At 40.3% G+C, this 15005-nt stretch overlaps 1 protein-coding gene across 2 annotated transcripts; it reads right to left on the reverse strand.

Moving 5' to 3' along the window:
- Positions 1-681: 681 nt before the first annotated feature.
- On the reverse strand, positions 682-14894 carry wdr35 (WD repeat domain 35). Of its 2 annotated transcripts, XM_070842666.1 has the most exons (28): positions 14585-14894; positions 14359-14476; positions 13397-13468; positions 13188-13280; positions 12974-13102; positions 12667-12800; positions 12238-12403; positions 11982-12127; positions 11554-11679; positions 10660-10845; positions 10345-10380; positions 10178-10238; positions 9171-9315; positions 8664-8733; positions 8074-8127; positions 7861-7970; positions 7499-7718; positions 7322-7402; positions 6931-7067; positions 5976-6179; positions 5665-5811; positions 5029-5161; positions 4786-4896; positions 3866-4030; positions 3402-3542; positions 3102-3258; positions 1811-2051; positions 682-1184 (listed from the first exon to the last, which is right to left on the reverse strand). In XM_070842666.1, the coding sequence occupies exons 1-28, from the start codon at positions 14606-14608 to the stop codon at positions 1034-1036; spliced, it is 3558 nt and encodes a 1185-aa protein (XP_070698767.1). In that variant the 5' UTR covers positions 14609-14894; the 3' UTR covers positions 682-1033. The 2 variants fall into 2 exon arrangements, with proteins under 2 accessions (XP_070698767.1, XP_070698768.1); XM_070842667.1 differs by lacking the exon at positions 10345-10380.
- Between the last annotated feature and the right edge of the window lie 111 nt (positions 14895-15005).

Below are 15005 nucleotides of genomic sequence, written 5' to 3' on the forward strand. Positions count from 1 at the left end.
ATGTTAAAACCAGCATGTGCAGTATTTTACATGTGGAGAATAATTCAATTGAGGTAATACACAGTACACCAAGTACAGGAGTAATATGGCTTAATTACTGAAATGAATTGAAGAGCCCCAGTGTGACGCCATAGAGAAAACCTGCTGACAGAACTGGAACTCCTTATTTGAGTGTCAACCATTTAGCCAAAATGAAGCAATTATTAGTCCGTGTAAGTGATGATTAAAACCAATCTATACACTGTTTAACGGTTTGTGATGCTGCAGCCGGCCCACTGATGCCGCTCATAGACAGCAGATGGCAGGAGGAGACTGTAACATGGATCACAACAGAACAGCGATGGTTACAGAGTGGTGGAGCCGTGAGGACGTGGTTTTCCTCTACATTTGTTCATGTTATTTTATGCAGCCATCAGTGTTGTGTGCATTGTTTTGCCATGCAATCACCATGCTTACCATGACACAGCAACACAAAAGGCCAAAAATGTGCATCCTGTCAAATTCTGTCTTATCAGGTGTGAAGAATCGAAGCCACCAGAGAAGCAGTAAACACCACTGATGGTGAGGGCTTGACTGCTAGTTTCTACATGGACCAGTTGGCTCTAATGGTCTGAAAGCCTCGTGTCTTTTGCCGAACAAGAGGACATTAAAAGGTCAATTGTTGTATTAATGTGACTTTATTCAGTCTGTTTACATCCATATAAAAACAGGTAACAAAGAAGTTCATGTGTTTGACTGCATTTAAGGTAAGAGAAATACATTTAGCTAAAATAATCAAGACATGTGTATTTAGTTATGTTTTCACTACTGACCCCACCTGGTTTCAGTTCAGGTGCTTGTTCCTTAGCATCTTCACAGCTGCCAACTTGAGTAACAACCACAAACTTAAACCCAATGCAGCTATTTCTGCAAGTAACTTCAGTCCTTCTGTTCCATAAACTCAAAGAAACGTATAAGGTAACTGAAGGCCAATATGGCGCTTTGAAATGTGGTTTTCCCACACGACAATGGAGTTAACGTACGAGGCTGAGCTTCACGCTACAGGACTGTGACACAGCGGGCAGCAGTTGTATTTGCTGATCTCCTGCTCTATAGCGCAGTGTTTACACACGCTGCACATCCAGAACTGGTACTCCTGGATCGGTAGACCTGTCACGATGCATGTGGGTAATTTTCCTTCAGCCCTGAAAGTGGAAAAATATAATCAGTTGAAGTCGGAGAATAAAGCCATGTAGTAAGGAGACATCAGTAAAAGAGTAAAAGGGTAAAAAGGAAGACAAAGAGTTTTTAGAGAGTGGTCTGTTCTGTAGTGATGAAAACATACAACAGGAGTCTGTTTGTTCCCCACCGCCTACTGCTGGCATTAGAATACAGCATCAAGATACAGAACCTACTTAGTGCACTGCTGGTTTGACACTGAATAGAGTAAAGAGGGTTTTTTTGCCCAGAGCCCAAACTTTCTGTGGCTATAGTAAAGTGAAAAAGTTTAAAAATCAGCCTACAAACAAAATCCTTTCCAGAGCAAGTTTTACAGGTCATGTACAGTATTTTACCAAAAAACCCCCACAAATACAGAATAATATGGGATGTTGTTTACTGCAGCTGCCTCAAGCACCGTCTTGCTCTGGCCAGTGTTTATTTTATAACACTTCTAAAACACAATAATTTAAATTAAGAAATAAAAATAGCATGCATGAAAAAAACCTGTAAATTTTTCCCAATACTTTTCCTTCAAATCCTTAAAAATAATTTAATAAATGTGATTTTGCAGCCCTACAGCATTTGAAGCCAGAGTTTGATCTGAGCTCACCCCTCTGATGATCTGTCCAGCTCCACCATGCGGCTGTCCTTTGGGGTGTGCTTGGTGAAGATCTCCAGGGCCAGATCCTCGTAAAGTTGTCTCTGTTCCGGGTCCAGACTCTCTAAGGACTCCAGCTTGATGAAGGCCTGTGAGCATGTGCCAAAGGCCCGGTTGGCTGCGGCGCAAATGGCGAGCAGAGAGTAGATCTCCACCGCTGGGATGATGTCCTCATACTCGCGCAGGTGTAGGGCTTTAAAAACATATGAAGAGTTAGACTTTGTTTGGTTATGTTGTTGTAAGTCCAAGTCAGAAAAAGGATTTGTGACAACTTCCAACCAATTGTTTGCAAGCACATGAATGTTGTTCTGGGCTAATCCCCCTCCATGTCTGGCCTGAATGGTTTGGATTGATGTTTTCTAATGTAGTGTGAACCATGACAAAGATATGTTTTACTGCCCTCACATGCAAGATGACCCCAGTCTGGTATGGGTCAGTAGAAATACAGTGAAAACACTGCTGCCACTATGTGGAATGCAGCCAGTCACCCAGGTCGGCTGCATGTCATGGCCTCTAAAGATCAACACAAATGGCCAGGGACATGATTTATGTGAGTCAGAAATGGAAGTGATTTAGGATTAAATATATAATCTTGTTTGTTGTTTTTGACACATCTCATTCTCTCCAAAGGGGCTCGGTGAGGAGGAACTCATAGAAGGCACAATAAGCAGAGGAGGTAATGCACAAACAAGGAAACAAAGAAACTAAGTTATGCAAATGATATTTAAATGCAATGTAAAACCATAATCTGAATCAGCAATTTAGATGTGATACTGTAAACTGCATAAGCTCAGTCTGTTTAGATTTAACTTTGAGAGACAGTTAGTAGGTTTTGGTCTGATGACTACAGACAATAAGAGGGAAGCATAGTTAAAGCTTTGCTTTGCACAGTGCCATGTGTAGAATTACCTTTGATTTTAAAATGAGGCCTTTGATTCTTGTAATGAGGCTTTAATTCAGATGGCAGTGACAGCAGTGACAAAGTGCTCAGTCTCAGGTTTGTCCAGGTGCTTTCTCTACTTTTACTAGTTTGTATAGTTAGTAAGAACATTGATCTATTACACTAAGGTGTCTAATGGAAGTTCATAATGCTACACACATCAGAATAATGTCTACTTGTGTGATGAGACAACTTGGGCAATACTATAATTAATGACTTTGTTTGAATGTGAAACACAAGAGACCTACCTGCATGTTAATCATTATGTGATATGGTTCAGATTCAGTATATGTGATTTGTTACCTGTGCGCATGGCGTTCTCCATGTAGCCTTCATATAGCTGCCGCTGAGCAAGTAGAAAGAAGTGGTACGCCTCCGCTCCACGCCATGCGTTGTCCACAATTCGGTTGTCTGAAGAGGTTGCATCTTCCTCAAGCAGCCCAGCAAGTGCGAATGTTGCCTGAGTGCAGCAAATAAAGGATAAACACAGTATACAGTGCAGTATGCATAGCTATACATTTAGAATACAATCTTAATCTTGTCCAGTTCCTAAATGGGCCATAAATAACATTTATGTGTATAAAGAATGCTGTGGTGAATTACCTCAGACTTCTTCCCTTTGGCTTTGCTCTGCTGTGACGTCTTCACCTGCTCGTGGTAATTTTCAACAAGACGTGCTGCCAGCACATAGAGCTTCTTCACCCGCAGTGGTCGGGTCCTTTTCTCCGCCTCTTCATCTGCTATCTGTTCATTCAGAATTAAATTATTAGAAAATAGGACATATTTTTACATATTTGTTGAAAAAAAGTGTTTTTTCCTAACATAAAAAAAGACCCCAGGTGTGGGTCACCCTTATTCAAATGATAACCCTGGTAAAAATTTGGGGTGGTAACAGAAGGTGAAAATATGAACAAGCACCATTGAATTTTATCTCAGATAAAATTCCAGTTGTATTATTTTGGAACAGACCCCTTTATTTGAATATAGAAGCCACATAAAACAATTTTTGTTCATTACTAATAAGTAATGAAAAGTACTAAGTAATAAGCATGAAACCATGAACTTACCTTAAACATTAGTTTGGCTGCATCAAGAAAATGGTGAGCTTTCCTGTACAATTCCACCGCCTCTAAAGTTTTATTCTTCTCAAGTAGATGTGAAGCATATTTGGAAAGAAGAGATTTAATCTCCTTCATGTTGTGGGTCCTGGCAAGTTCCACTGCTTTGTTCCACTGGAACAAAACGACAAAACAAAATTACAACACCATTGCATTATAACATCATAGCTTTTGCCTGTGGCTGTTTAAATACAGTATTTGTCAAATAAATCATAGTAAGTAAAAATCGTAAAAACATTTACTTGAATAAGCTTTCAGTTAAAATCTGTTTTAATTAAAACCATTATCTAGCTCCCAGCACTCAAATCCTAATGAGAATATGCCGCATGACAGCTACATAACATGTCAGGAATATGCAAAGTCTGGGAATGAGCCAACAGGAAGGTGAAAAAGACAGGAAACAGTCACAGAAGTGACAGCCTGCTCATTTCATTGTCAAAAACACAGCATTCACGCAGCAGGAGAAACAGCCGAGAAGGCAGGGCAGTGGGACTGCTAACGACCGGGTCAATTATAGAACAAATGTAACGTCCTTTAAGCTTAAGCCAGCTGGGGCTAAGCAATTTTTACAAAGTACAACAGCTGCAGCTTACATTATTTATGTAAAGAATCTTCTTTCTCTCTCAGGACCAAAACAGCTAAACAGACATTTTTTCTTCAGCCAAATGTTAAACTTTGAGAGCAGCATTCACACTCTGGGGCTAAATACCACTCAGGATGAGGATGGCAGTGGGAGGACAGCAGGTGCCAGAGTGACTGCGGTGGTCCAAAGCTGTCAGAGTGTGTGTTCAATCTAAAGATTGCTGAGGGAATGCTGTATGTCCTCAGACTGTAACTCTGGCGCCACAGGGTTCCTGTCTGTCTCTCACCTGGTTCAGACAGACACAGGTGTCCACGGCGGCTTTGGGCTGGCTGCACTTAAGGTAGGCATTCACAGCCTGTTCACACATGCCCACGGTGGCAAACATCTGTCCAATCTCCTGCAACACAGGGATGGAGAATGGTAACACAAGAGATACTGGACAGTTGGTTTTATTCAAAGATACAGATTCAGAGTCACCGAGGTTTGAAACTTCAACATAAAGTCCAAAGAGAACATCAAAGTTTCTCACCGGTAAAAGCTTATGATTCTCAGGCAGCACAGTGGTCAGCCGTTCAAGGCCATCATAGTCCTCTAACATGTAGTAGCACTCTGCCAGCCTCTCCTGGTTACGACCCTGAAGGTAGTACTGCACTGCATTGACCCTTGAAACAGAATTATTATAATTATTTATATTTCAAACCTACAGTGAGGCAGCGCGTCCTTTGTCTTAAAGGATAGGTTCGCATTTTTTCAAGACTGTCTTAGAACCACACTCACATGCCCATAGATATTGGTCGCTCTATTAATTCCTACTGTCCATAAGGCTGTGAAGATGCCCCCTTCTAATGCTGTTCTAAAGTAAGCAGTGGGGGACAAAAGCTACAGTTCTTGTTCTGTGCAAAGTTTAGTTGAGTTTAGCTGAAGCTAATATGAGGTTTCTACATTTACAATTCTCTGTATCAATCTTATGATACAAAATTACTGTTTTTGTTATGAGGGCATCACTTCACAACTAGTAAGAAGTATGCACATATGGATATTGAAGCAAAATCGAATTGAAAGGATGTTCAACTACCCTTTAATGACAAGACACATATTGTTACTATAATAAATACTCTATCACAATAAATGACCAGAGAAAGAAAGGTCAACAACATTTCAATACCACTTCTGTCTGTCAGCAAAGTAGTCTCCGATTGCATTGTATGCCTGTTCCAGCAGAGTATCATCACAGTCCCCAGAGCCAGTTTTGAGCAGCTGGAGCACCCGGAACCAGTCTCCCAGCTTGATCCTGAGGCTGATGGCAAGGTCCCTACAAGAAATAAAAATCACCTGGCCATCATGACTAAGGAACTGGTGGCATAAGGTAATACTGACATTAAGAGATGACAAAGTGAAAAAAGTAAAAACAGGGTCAACTAGTGGAAGTTGTGATGTCACTGTCAAATGTGCCCCAGGAAATATAGCTAAATGTACCTGCGATCCATATCCAGGTACATCCGCTCAGCTTCCTCAAAGCTGCTGAAGTAAGCTGCCACCTCCGCCTGTTTCATGGGCTCACTCTGCAGGTTGCCCAGGCGCTTCACAAACCCAATGCCCTGGTAGTCTTTGCAACGAACAAAGGCCTGTTCAGCCATCTTCAGATCCAGTTTCTGGAGGGCTGCCTCAGCCAGCAGGCGCCTGACAGGTTCATAACAGAGAGACGAGTGAGTTAGCTACTATCACTATCAGGGCTGCATGGCATGATGTGTATGCATAAATCCTTAACCCACTCTCATATGATTCATTTAGATTTAAACTGGAATGGAGCTATTAAATGAAGTCATTCAGTCCATCTGTGTCAAACTCAATAATTCTGTCACAGACTGGAAATGACTCCTAGAACAGCATGGGCCATTTTTTGATCTTGCAAGATTTTGAGGGATGCTGCAAGATTTGACACACCAGCCAGAGAACACACATAAGCTACAGCGATCACACAGCTGCTTCAAAATACTTATAAATCTCCTATACTCTGTCATTATCCTCCCGCATACTCAGCTGAAAATTGTAGCGACTATTAACTGGTGCTGATGTGTCAATAAACTTCAAATGTCCTTTTTCTTTTTTGTCTGTCCAACACAGAAAATTTAGGAATTGCTGTTTTGTATCAATACATAAAAATAAAATAACAGTACATTGAAAAATTGTTACCAGATTTAGGGCCTTATTTTTATGGAGGTGCATCAGCTGTGTCTGTGGGGTATTTTGGTGCTCAGGTGGGAGTTTCTTTCACGAGGTAGCGCAAAGTGAATTGTTGGCATTTTGGTGGAAATTAGGATTTCACACAATCGCATTGTGTTGCGTTCCTTTAACTGGCTCAGTTGTTTTAGAGCGATGAAGGTGCTCTATTAATCACCACATGCTCTCATCTATATTCCATTACACTTACCAGAGTCTCGGATGTGGATTGTCTTCAATGAACTGTGAGGCATCTTCAATCCCCACTTTTTCAATCAGCGCACGACTGTCTCTCAAGGAGCGGATTTCAAAGTTGATGAGGTTGTCTTTGTTCGGCCTCTCTGGATCCTGTCAAGCAAGATTCCACAACTGAGAGTTTAATTAAATCAATGAATACAAACTGCAACTTTGAGGCTCTTTCAAGGTACAACACAGTGCTTGTTATGAGAAAATCCTCCCCTCATGCCCGTTAACACTACAAAGGAATGAATTCTTATCATTTTCTCTTACCACGTTTGCCAACAACAAGTCTAAACTACTGTTAATTCACCTACTTTAGATGCAAAATAAAACTTCCATTTGAAACTCTTTGAAAGCTTTACCTTCATGATTTCATCAAGCAGGACAGATTTGATTTCCAGGTCTTCAAAGTTGCAAATGTACCCAGATGTTTGGATTGGTTCCTGTTTTTTTAAGATACAATAAATGATTGCAGCAATTGGTAAATGTTTAATCAGCTAAAGTAAGACAATGTAGCTGACGAACAGCTGGGCACTCACCTCTGGGTCCAGGTTCCTGAAAACATACATCCTGGTCTTCTCCATCATGGCAAACAGATCAGGATTGTCATTCGCCCACTTCATGTCCCAAACATCCTTGCGCTCAAACTTGGATGGATCTCCTGCTGATGCCTGGTTTCCCGCACTGTCCTCCATGGAAGCACGAACTTCAAGGTCCAACAAAGTCAGCACGCCTGTGATGTCGATTATGGCCAGACGGCTAAGGAAAACAATAATTGCATTATTACGTGACAGTGCTGCAAATGTCAACTTAGAAAAATGAAACAACTTTCACATTTGTCAATCTGTATTTGAGTTGTTTAACAACACATATCTGTGTAGTAACACTAAACAGTGCTTGCCTGGAGTTGCAGTTGATAGACAGATAGTAGGCTCTGTTGTTCAAAGTGTATTTCTGGATGAGAACAACATTTGGGAGGCTGTACCTGTGGATGGTGCCAGACTCACGGCCCTGTCAGCACAAACACACCCAACCCCTCGGTGTTTCACCTTAATTCCACTTTTCATTTTATTGCATAATTCAACTTGTATAATTAAAACAGAGATGCACATACCACAATCAGGGTCTTATCTGTTGCTGTTATACAACAAATAGGATCTCGAGTTGCCTGAAACAGAACAGAAACATACAAGCAGAGTTATTATAGTTTTTTTCTATGTGTTGACAGAGACAAAAACTAAAGACAGTTTCTGTATATTTATTTTATTTCAGCTTTGTAAGTGCATAATATTGTTTAGTCTAGTTTCTGTTTTTATTTCGGTTAACTTAAATGTTTTTTCACATTCAGTTAATTTGTAGTTTAGTTTTAGTTATATATACTAACCTCGCATAGATACAAACCATTACAATTTTAATAACTGATTTGTTGTAAAAGCATACTTAATTCTCAAAGGATTGATTCCTTTGTGAGCTAACAATATATCTTAAATCAAAATACTATTGGTAGTAATTTATATATGTGTCTAATTAATGAACTTTAAACAGATACTTTAACATTTTAAAAGTAAGGCTTGCTACAGTTCCAGTGAATTGAACAGGTACAGTGAAGGACAGATAAAATTAAATGTAAATGTCTTTGAAGATATTTATATTTCATGCTATCACCAAACCTGTGCAATTTAAGAGGTTAAAAAGATCTCTTACTGTGAAGGTTTTTGCTAAATCTGGACAACCATCACTGGCTCCAGATGGATTGCTGTCAATGTGATAAACCCTAGGAAGGCAGGAAGTGAGAACAAATGTGAAAGAGCCACAGAGACAGTCGGCCAGACAAACAGTTGCCCTTTCCACTGAGGTGAACTGTGGTCCAGGTGCTAGGATAGCCCTGGCAGAACATTAGGTCATGCCCAGCCTGTCTGGAACCTCAATGGCATTTGATTCAGATGAATGAATCCTTTTCATAGCACTGTCAGTACCAACACCCTACACTGAAACAGTGTTCATCCACTGACTCACAGAATCTAGCCCTGTGGTTATCTTGCCTCCCTGTAATTTTCCATCATCAGCTTGATGTGTGCTGTAAGTTCTGACGTGGGTGTTCTACTCTGTCCCCATCCACTTCCCGGCTTTGTTAAATCCTTATGATAGCCTGCTGAGATACAGTTCTATTGTATTGTAAATGTTATGCCAATTTCTAGAAAAAAAGCTCACCTCTCTCTTCCCTCCTTCTTAGTTCTGGTCACTTGATTGATTTCCAGGGCAGTTAATTTCTTTGCCACTCTGTACTGCCACAAGTAGAAGGCCTCTTTGGATGCAGCGATCACATGTGTCTTCGTCATGGTGACAAACAGTGGATCTGATCAAGCAGACAAGTGACAAACTTTATTACAACGATCAATGTAGATAATTTTGTGTCATTTGGGAGCGACCTCAAATCAGTTGCATGCACTTCTTACTTATGTAATTTGGTGGATTGTGTGCGTGACTTTTACTTGTTCTCATTGATCTCTAACCATACAGTCTCTGTAGATATACATAATCATTACTAAAGCATTCACATTTTATTTTGGTGGAGAAAAGTTACATAAAATTCAGTGAAGGAACAATTCTGTGAAAACTTTCTGTGTGGCTAAATTCAAGAAAATAATACAGTTGGTTCTTAAAAAGTTACGCTTGAACTAGACAGCCATCAAAGCCATCACCTTGAACATGCATTTACTTGAAATCACTCCCTTGTTATTTACCAAGGTAGGATATCTGAAACCCAGTCAGACCACTGAGGCTTTAAATCTGCAGACTTTGAACTGTCTTGGCCTGGGCTTCTCAGCAAACATTCAGCCATTTCAAGCAGAGACACAAAGCAGTATATGTGATTCCCAGTGGTCACTGTCTATTTGCTATGTAGATGTACCTATGGATACCAGGTGGCACGATGCCAGCCACCATTCCTCTATATGCAGGGTCTGATGTCTTACATTGGCTTGAAGAAAAAAAAACAACCTTGTGACAAATTAGGACTTTGATCAACCCACTGCGGTCCCACAAGAAGATTATAACCAGATTCACCTCTGTATGCCCACTGCATGCACTTACAGGGCACATGGCTTGTTTAGCAGATGGTATGATGTAAATACATCTACTTCAACGGTGCCTTGACTATAAAATGCAAATTAAGTGGCCCCAAGATGAATATTTCTATCTTTACTGTATGAACTCACCAATGTTAATGTATTTCGAATCCAGCGGAGTCCCAATGGAGTTACACAGAATCAGGACATACTGAAAAACACACAGTCATGTAAAATTATTCCACAGGTCAATTTATGATTCTTCATCATAACAAAGAGTCCTCATTTGGAGTATGTGGTTTTAATTTGTACATTACCCCTGCATGACTCCCAGACTCTAACTCAGCATCCTCCTGCATGGCAATGAATTAGGAAAACAGGTGGCAAACAGCAGAGAAACATTTGTGATCCTTACTGTTACATCTCACTACATTTCCTACTGTATATACTGTATATCCCTATTGCATGTAAGAGTTAGATCTGTCAAATGTAATGAATAAGCTTGTCTGAGTCACACAATTTAACTTGCAGAGTTTTATAAGTTTGCTATGTTTTATCATTAGAAGTCCCATTTGTCTTGTGTTCCTCTCACTGGTGCCATGTTAGGATTTATAATCTGGAGGTGTTTATACCTGAGGCTGGGTGTCATCTGCCTTGCTGGCTAGGATGCAGAAGTCCCCCGAAGTGGTGATGGACATCAAGCTCTTGACATATTTGACAAACTTCTCATTGTTTTTGGTGTCCCAGAACACTACGCAGTATTCTTGCCGCTCTGGCTTTGTGTAGGCATACACCACTGTGCTGCAACAGTAGCCCCACTGTTAGAGACATAAAAGAACTGGTGAGATTCACATTTTGTGTGGGGTTTCTAAAAGAAACATTCCTACAAAAAACTCCCATGTCAGAATTGAATAACTTGGAGGTGTAGGGCATTAACTTCTTCCTCAAAGTATAAATTTTTGCTGTAGGTTCATAGAAATTATTTTCATTGCAGCCATTGGAGATAAATTATATGCGCTTTAATGCTTTGTGAACATTTGGAACCATCATGTGAAACTATCAATGTTAAACAGTATATAGAGAAGAGGACAATAATCTTTATACCACTTGATGAGCCAACAGACTGCATCGTATTACTTTACTATGACTAATTCCACCCTCTTTATTGAGAAAAGGAATACTTCACATGGTCAGTTTCAGTGTATGACATGGACAGGAGCATCTGTTCATCGATCTTTGGACAGATCCTACAAGCAAGGTAGGCCAGTTCCACAGCACACAGACAGCTGATTCACAAAACTCAGAGAAATACTAAAAAGATGTCCAGTGTGTATTTCATGATGCACACTTTCCATGTACAAGAGAAAATCAATGGTCAAAAGACCCTTCAGACATTTACAAATGAAAGGAACATGTAAACACTGCCCCAATATAACCAAAACATTCTACTGGTTTAAGGACACTTGGGTCTTCAAGAACAGTGTCTTTACCAAAACCTTTAATCAAAAGCAAGTCCTGGACTTTACCTTGTAGTCTGGTCTTATGTTAGCAAAGTAGATGTAGGAGTCCACAGCCAGGCCAATACGCAGGCCCCCTCCCTCCCAGGCAACTCCTGTCATCTGCTTCCCAGGAACTTTTAGAGTTCTCAGATGCTGTTTAAATAACAAAAAAGCATTGTAAGAAATGGGGGGGGGGCTGTGTTTAATCAATATAAATGACTCAAGAACTTTGCCAGTCTAACCACCCAACAATATATGATGGCACAACAGAAACTGTTATTGTGAAATATTTCATTCTTAAATAAAATAAAAAAAACACAAAAGACATTGTATTCTTTATGAACTTAGTCCATTCTATGTACATTCTTCAGTTTGATAGTAGTTTGATGGTGGTAGTGTACTGCATTATACGCCTAATCATCATGCAAGTAAGGAAACAACATCTTCGCCCTCACCTCTCCAAACGGTGTGTAGAACTGCACAACATTGAATTCTTTCTCCACATTTGAGGCTCTGAGAGACCCTGCAACCGCCAGGACACTGCCACAATGATTCCACTGGATACTGACCACATTCATCAGAGTGTCAATAACCACTGGGTCTGAGGAAAAGGGCAGCAGCAGCAGCATAGCTCATCACCTTTGGTAAACATTTCAGTGAAGTGTAACCTGGTGAATAAACAGCAGTCTTTGAATGCTTTTTTGTTCTTACTTTCATCGTTCTCGTAGCGCATGACCTGACATTTTCCATTGTCAAAACAGATTGCAAGACATGGACAGTCTGGTTCAACGTAACCTCCACTTCCTGCGTACCAGTGGATACCTGCTATACTGACAGCTCCAGTTGAATTGGTGAGACAGCTGATGGTCATTTTCATCTAAAACATAACACAGATCATAAAAAGGTCAACATGTGCTAATATAAAGGAGAGCATATGATAGGGTCTGGTAGGCTTGAAAGAAAAGATTTCAGACATATAAAGCCATTCCTCTTCATGACTTCAAGACAGCAATATCTTTAACTAAATGTGCAATGCCACTTTCACTGCACACTTGAATCTGCATTGCACCTGCATTTTTATTGATAAAATCAGCATCCTATGAGTCAGGAGGAAGATTTTACTAAACCTTACACACTCACTATAAAGTTTCCTTGATTGTCGTAGATTTGTACTTCCCCATTGGCCATGCCGAAGAGGAGGATCTTGCTGTCTGGCGACCATGCCACATGAGCAAGCTGATTTCCCTTTAGCTCCTTTCCCCAAATCCGGTTTCCTACAAAAAAAAACATTTATCCTACTGTACGTGCTTGTACTCATTCCCTCAGTACAAAGCAATCCTTGTAAAGAGAGCCTTAGTGATTTTATACTAAATCTGGTTGGAAAAATATTGTGAGTGGTCTTAATTCATTAAAATAGTTTTTTTAAATAGTTTTTTTCTGTTTTTACCATCTACAGATCCAACAATGACCGCTCCATCTTCATAGACAATGCAGATCTTCTGACCATCAGCGTTCCAACTCATGCTCCTCACCACCGACTTATTCCGGTTGTTGATCATCTCCTCGTACCATGCACCTTCGAAAGGGGCAAAGACAATCAACTATAAAAGCCAAATTTATTACGAGACAACTTGTATTTTCAGTTTGGCAGCAGTAACCACCTTTGTAGAGCATCCATACAATGATGAGTCCATTCTGGTCACTGGTTGTCAGCTTTTCATACTGTTCGTTCCATGTGACCACTTGTACTGCACCTGCAAGCGTAGTAATCATATGGTGTCAGATAATTTTCCTCTGGACTATGTCTTTCACTTTGTGGACACTGTTACTAACATAGTTTAATGATGATCAACTACTGCATATAACTTACCACTGTGTCCCTCTAGAGACTGGTTCATTGACAGATTACTGGGTGCAGCAAGACCTTTAAGTTTGGCGTCATCTGTTGACAAAGCAGTAAAAGAGTCAAAGAGATCTGGGTCAGAGCCTCTGTTCAAGCACAACCAGAATCAATTATGAATCACCAGCATAGTTTTCATTGTTTCTTTCACTTTATTGCTTGGTGGTCTTCCCTGTTTATCTCACAACATAATAACATAATAGCAGTGGGTTTGTCCAGCAGACAGAGTGGACAAGGTGGTACCATTTCTGCTTACTGCAACTGGACACTGAAGTACTGGAGCAGAGCCAAAAAGCTTACGGAAGTTTACACACTGTACAAGGCGTCATTTCAAAACTCCTTAAATCTCAGTCACATGGCTATTACCTAACAGCTGTGACTGTGACAAATAAACTTTAACACAAATCTGAATGCATGAAACTTCATTCATCAACACAAAATAACAAATTTTACTATGTCATTTAGATGACTGTTTTTATTATACCATGAAGCAAAATAACAGTAATACCTTAAGAAATGTATGGAGAATACCTGATCAAGAACACCTGGAACTGGCCCAGTAAACATGGGTGTAATCAAAAGTGGACTTTTTAATTACACATGTTCTTTTTGGGCTTGGGCTAGCCTGAATTTATATATTATCATCATCAGTGGCATTGTTATTACTCTATGATTTAAGTGTTGTCATCATTAAGGTCTAACCTTTCTTAGAAACTAGAAAGGGACTCTAACCACCCAACAGTACTTTTTTATCCAGTATATCCCACATTATATACTGTATATATACAACTTTGCATTGTCCAGGTTTTCATTTTCATACAGAAAGTTGTCCACTTGTGACTCCATCACCAGGGGTAGCTAGAAAGAGCCTGGAAGTCATGAGAGGGTGTCCCAGGACTGTGCTGACTGCTGGCTCCATCCCTTAAACTCACCTGTCTGGGTTTCAAGCTTCAGGACTCTGAGGAGACCATCGTCTCCACCACAGGCAATGAAGCCTTGATCTTTGTTCCAGGAGACACATTTTAGATGGATATTGTTTGGGATAGCAATCTAGAAAACACGGAAAATCGAAGCCAAACTGTTAACCAAAGCTCTCTGGCTCAACTGACTTACTGATATGTGGTTAATTTAAAGCACAAGAGGGTGTTGCGCACTCACCTTCTTGCTGAGGTAGATAAACATGGCGGCGGTGGTAACTTCACCTCTATTGCTTATTAGTTATATTAGTTAACATAACAAGATCTTAGATTAGCGTAAGTCGGCAGACGGCTAAGTTAAAGTGAGCTACATTTGTTGAACCTGGCTAATTTAACTGTCATGCGGCCTCCATCTGGTGCATGTAGCGTTAGCCTCAACCGTTAGCTTTGCTAGTTACGTTAACGTTACCTGCATAACGCGACAGAGTCAACGGTAACAAAGACGGTAAACGGTAAATGTAGCCTCAAAAAGTAAAAGGCCGTCAAGCATTATGGTGAATAACGTTGGCAAATGTATTGGAAAAACTCAAATTCGACGTTTCATTGCTGATAGGGAAAGACTGCCGTACTTCTAGGCTGTAGCTTCCCTCGGTCTCCCGTGG

This window comes from Pempheris klunzingeri, chromosome 13 (assembly GCF_042242105.1).
Source record: "Pempheris klunzingeri isolate RE-2024b chromosome 13, fPemKlu1.hap1, whole genome shotgun sequence".
NCBI classification, from domain to species: Eukaryota; Metazoa; Chordata; class Actinopteri; order Acropomatiformes; family Pempheridae; genus Pempheris; species Pempheris klunzingeri.

Bases quoted from the DNA above. Each gene is read 5' to 3' on its own strand.
- wdr35 (XM_070842666.1), bottom strand. From the start codon at position 14,608: ATGTTTATCTACCTCAGCAAGAAG. The intron at 14,477-14,584 runs GTGAGTGCGCAA...CGTGTTTTCTAG, and splicing joins TTATCTACCTCAGCAAGAAG to ATTGCTATCCCAAACAATAT. The intron at 12,128-12,237 runs GTAAGAACAAAA...CCTTTTCCTCAG, and splicing joins GCGCTACGAGAACGATGAAA to ACCCAGTGGTTATTGACACT.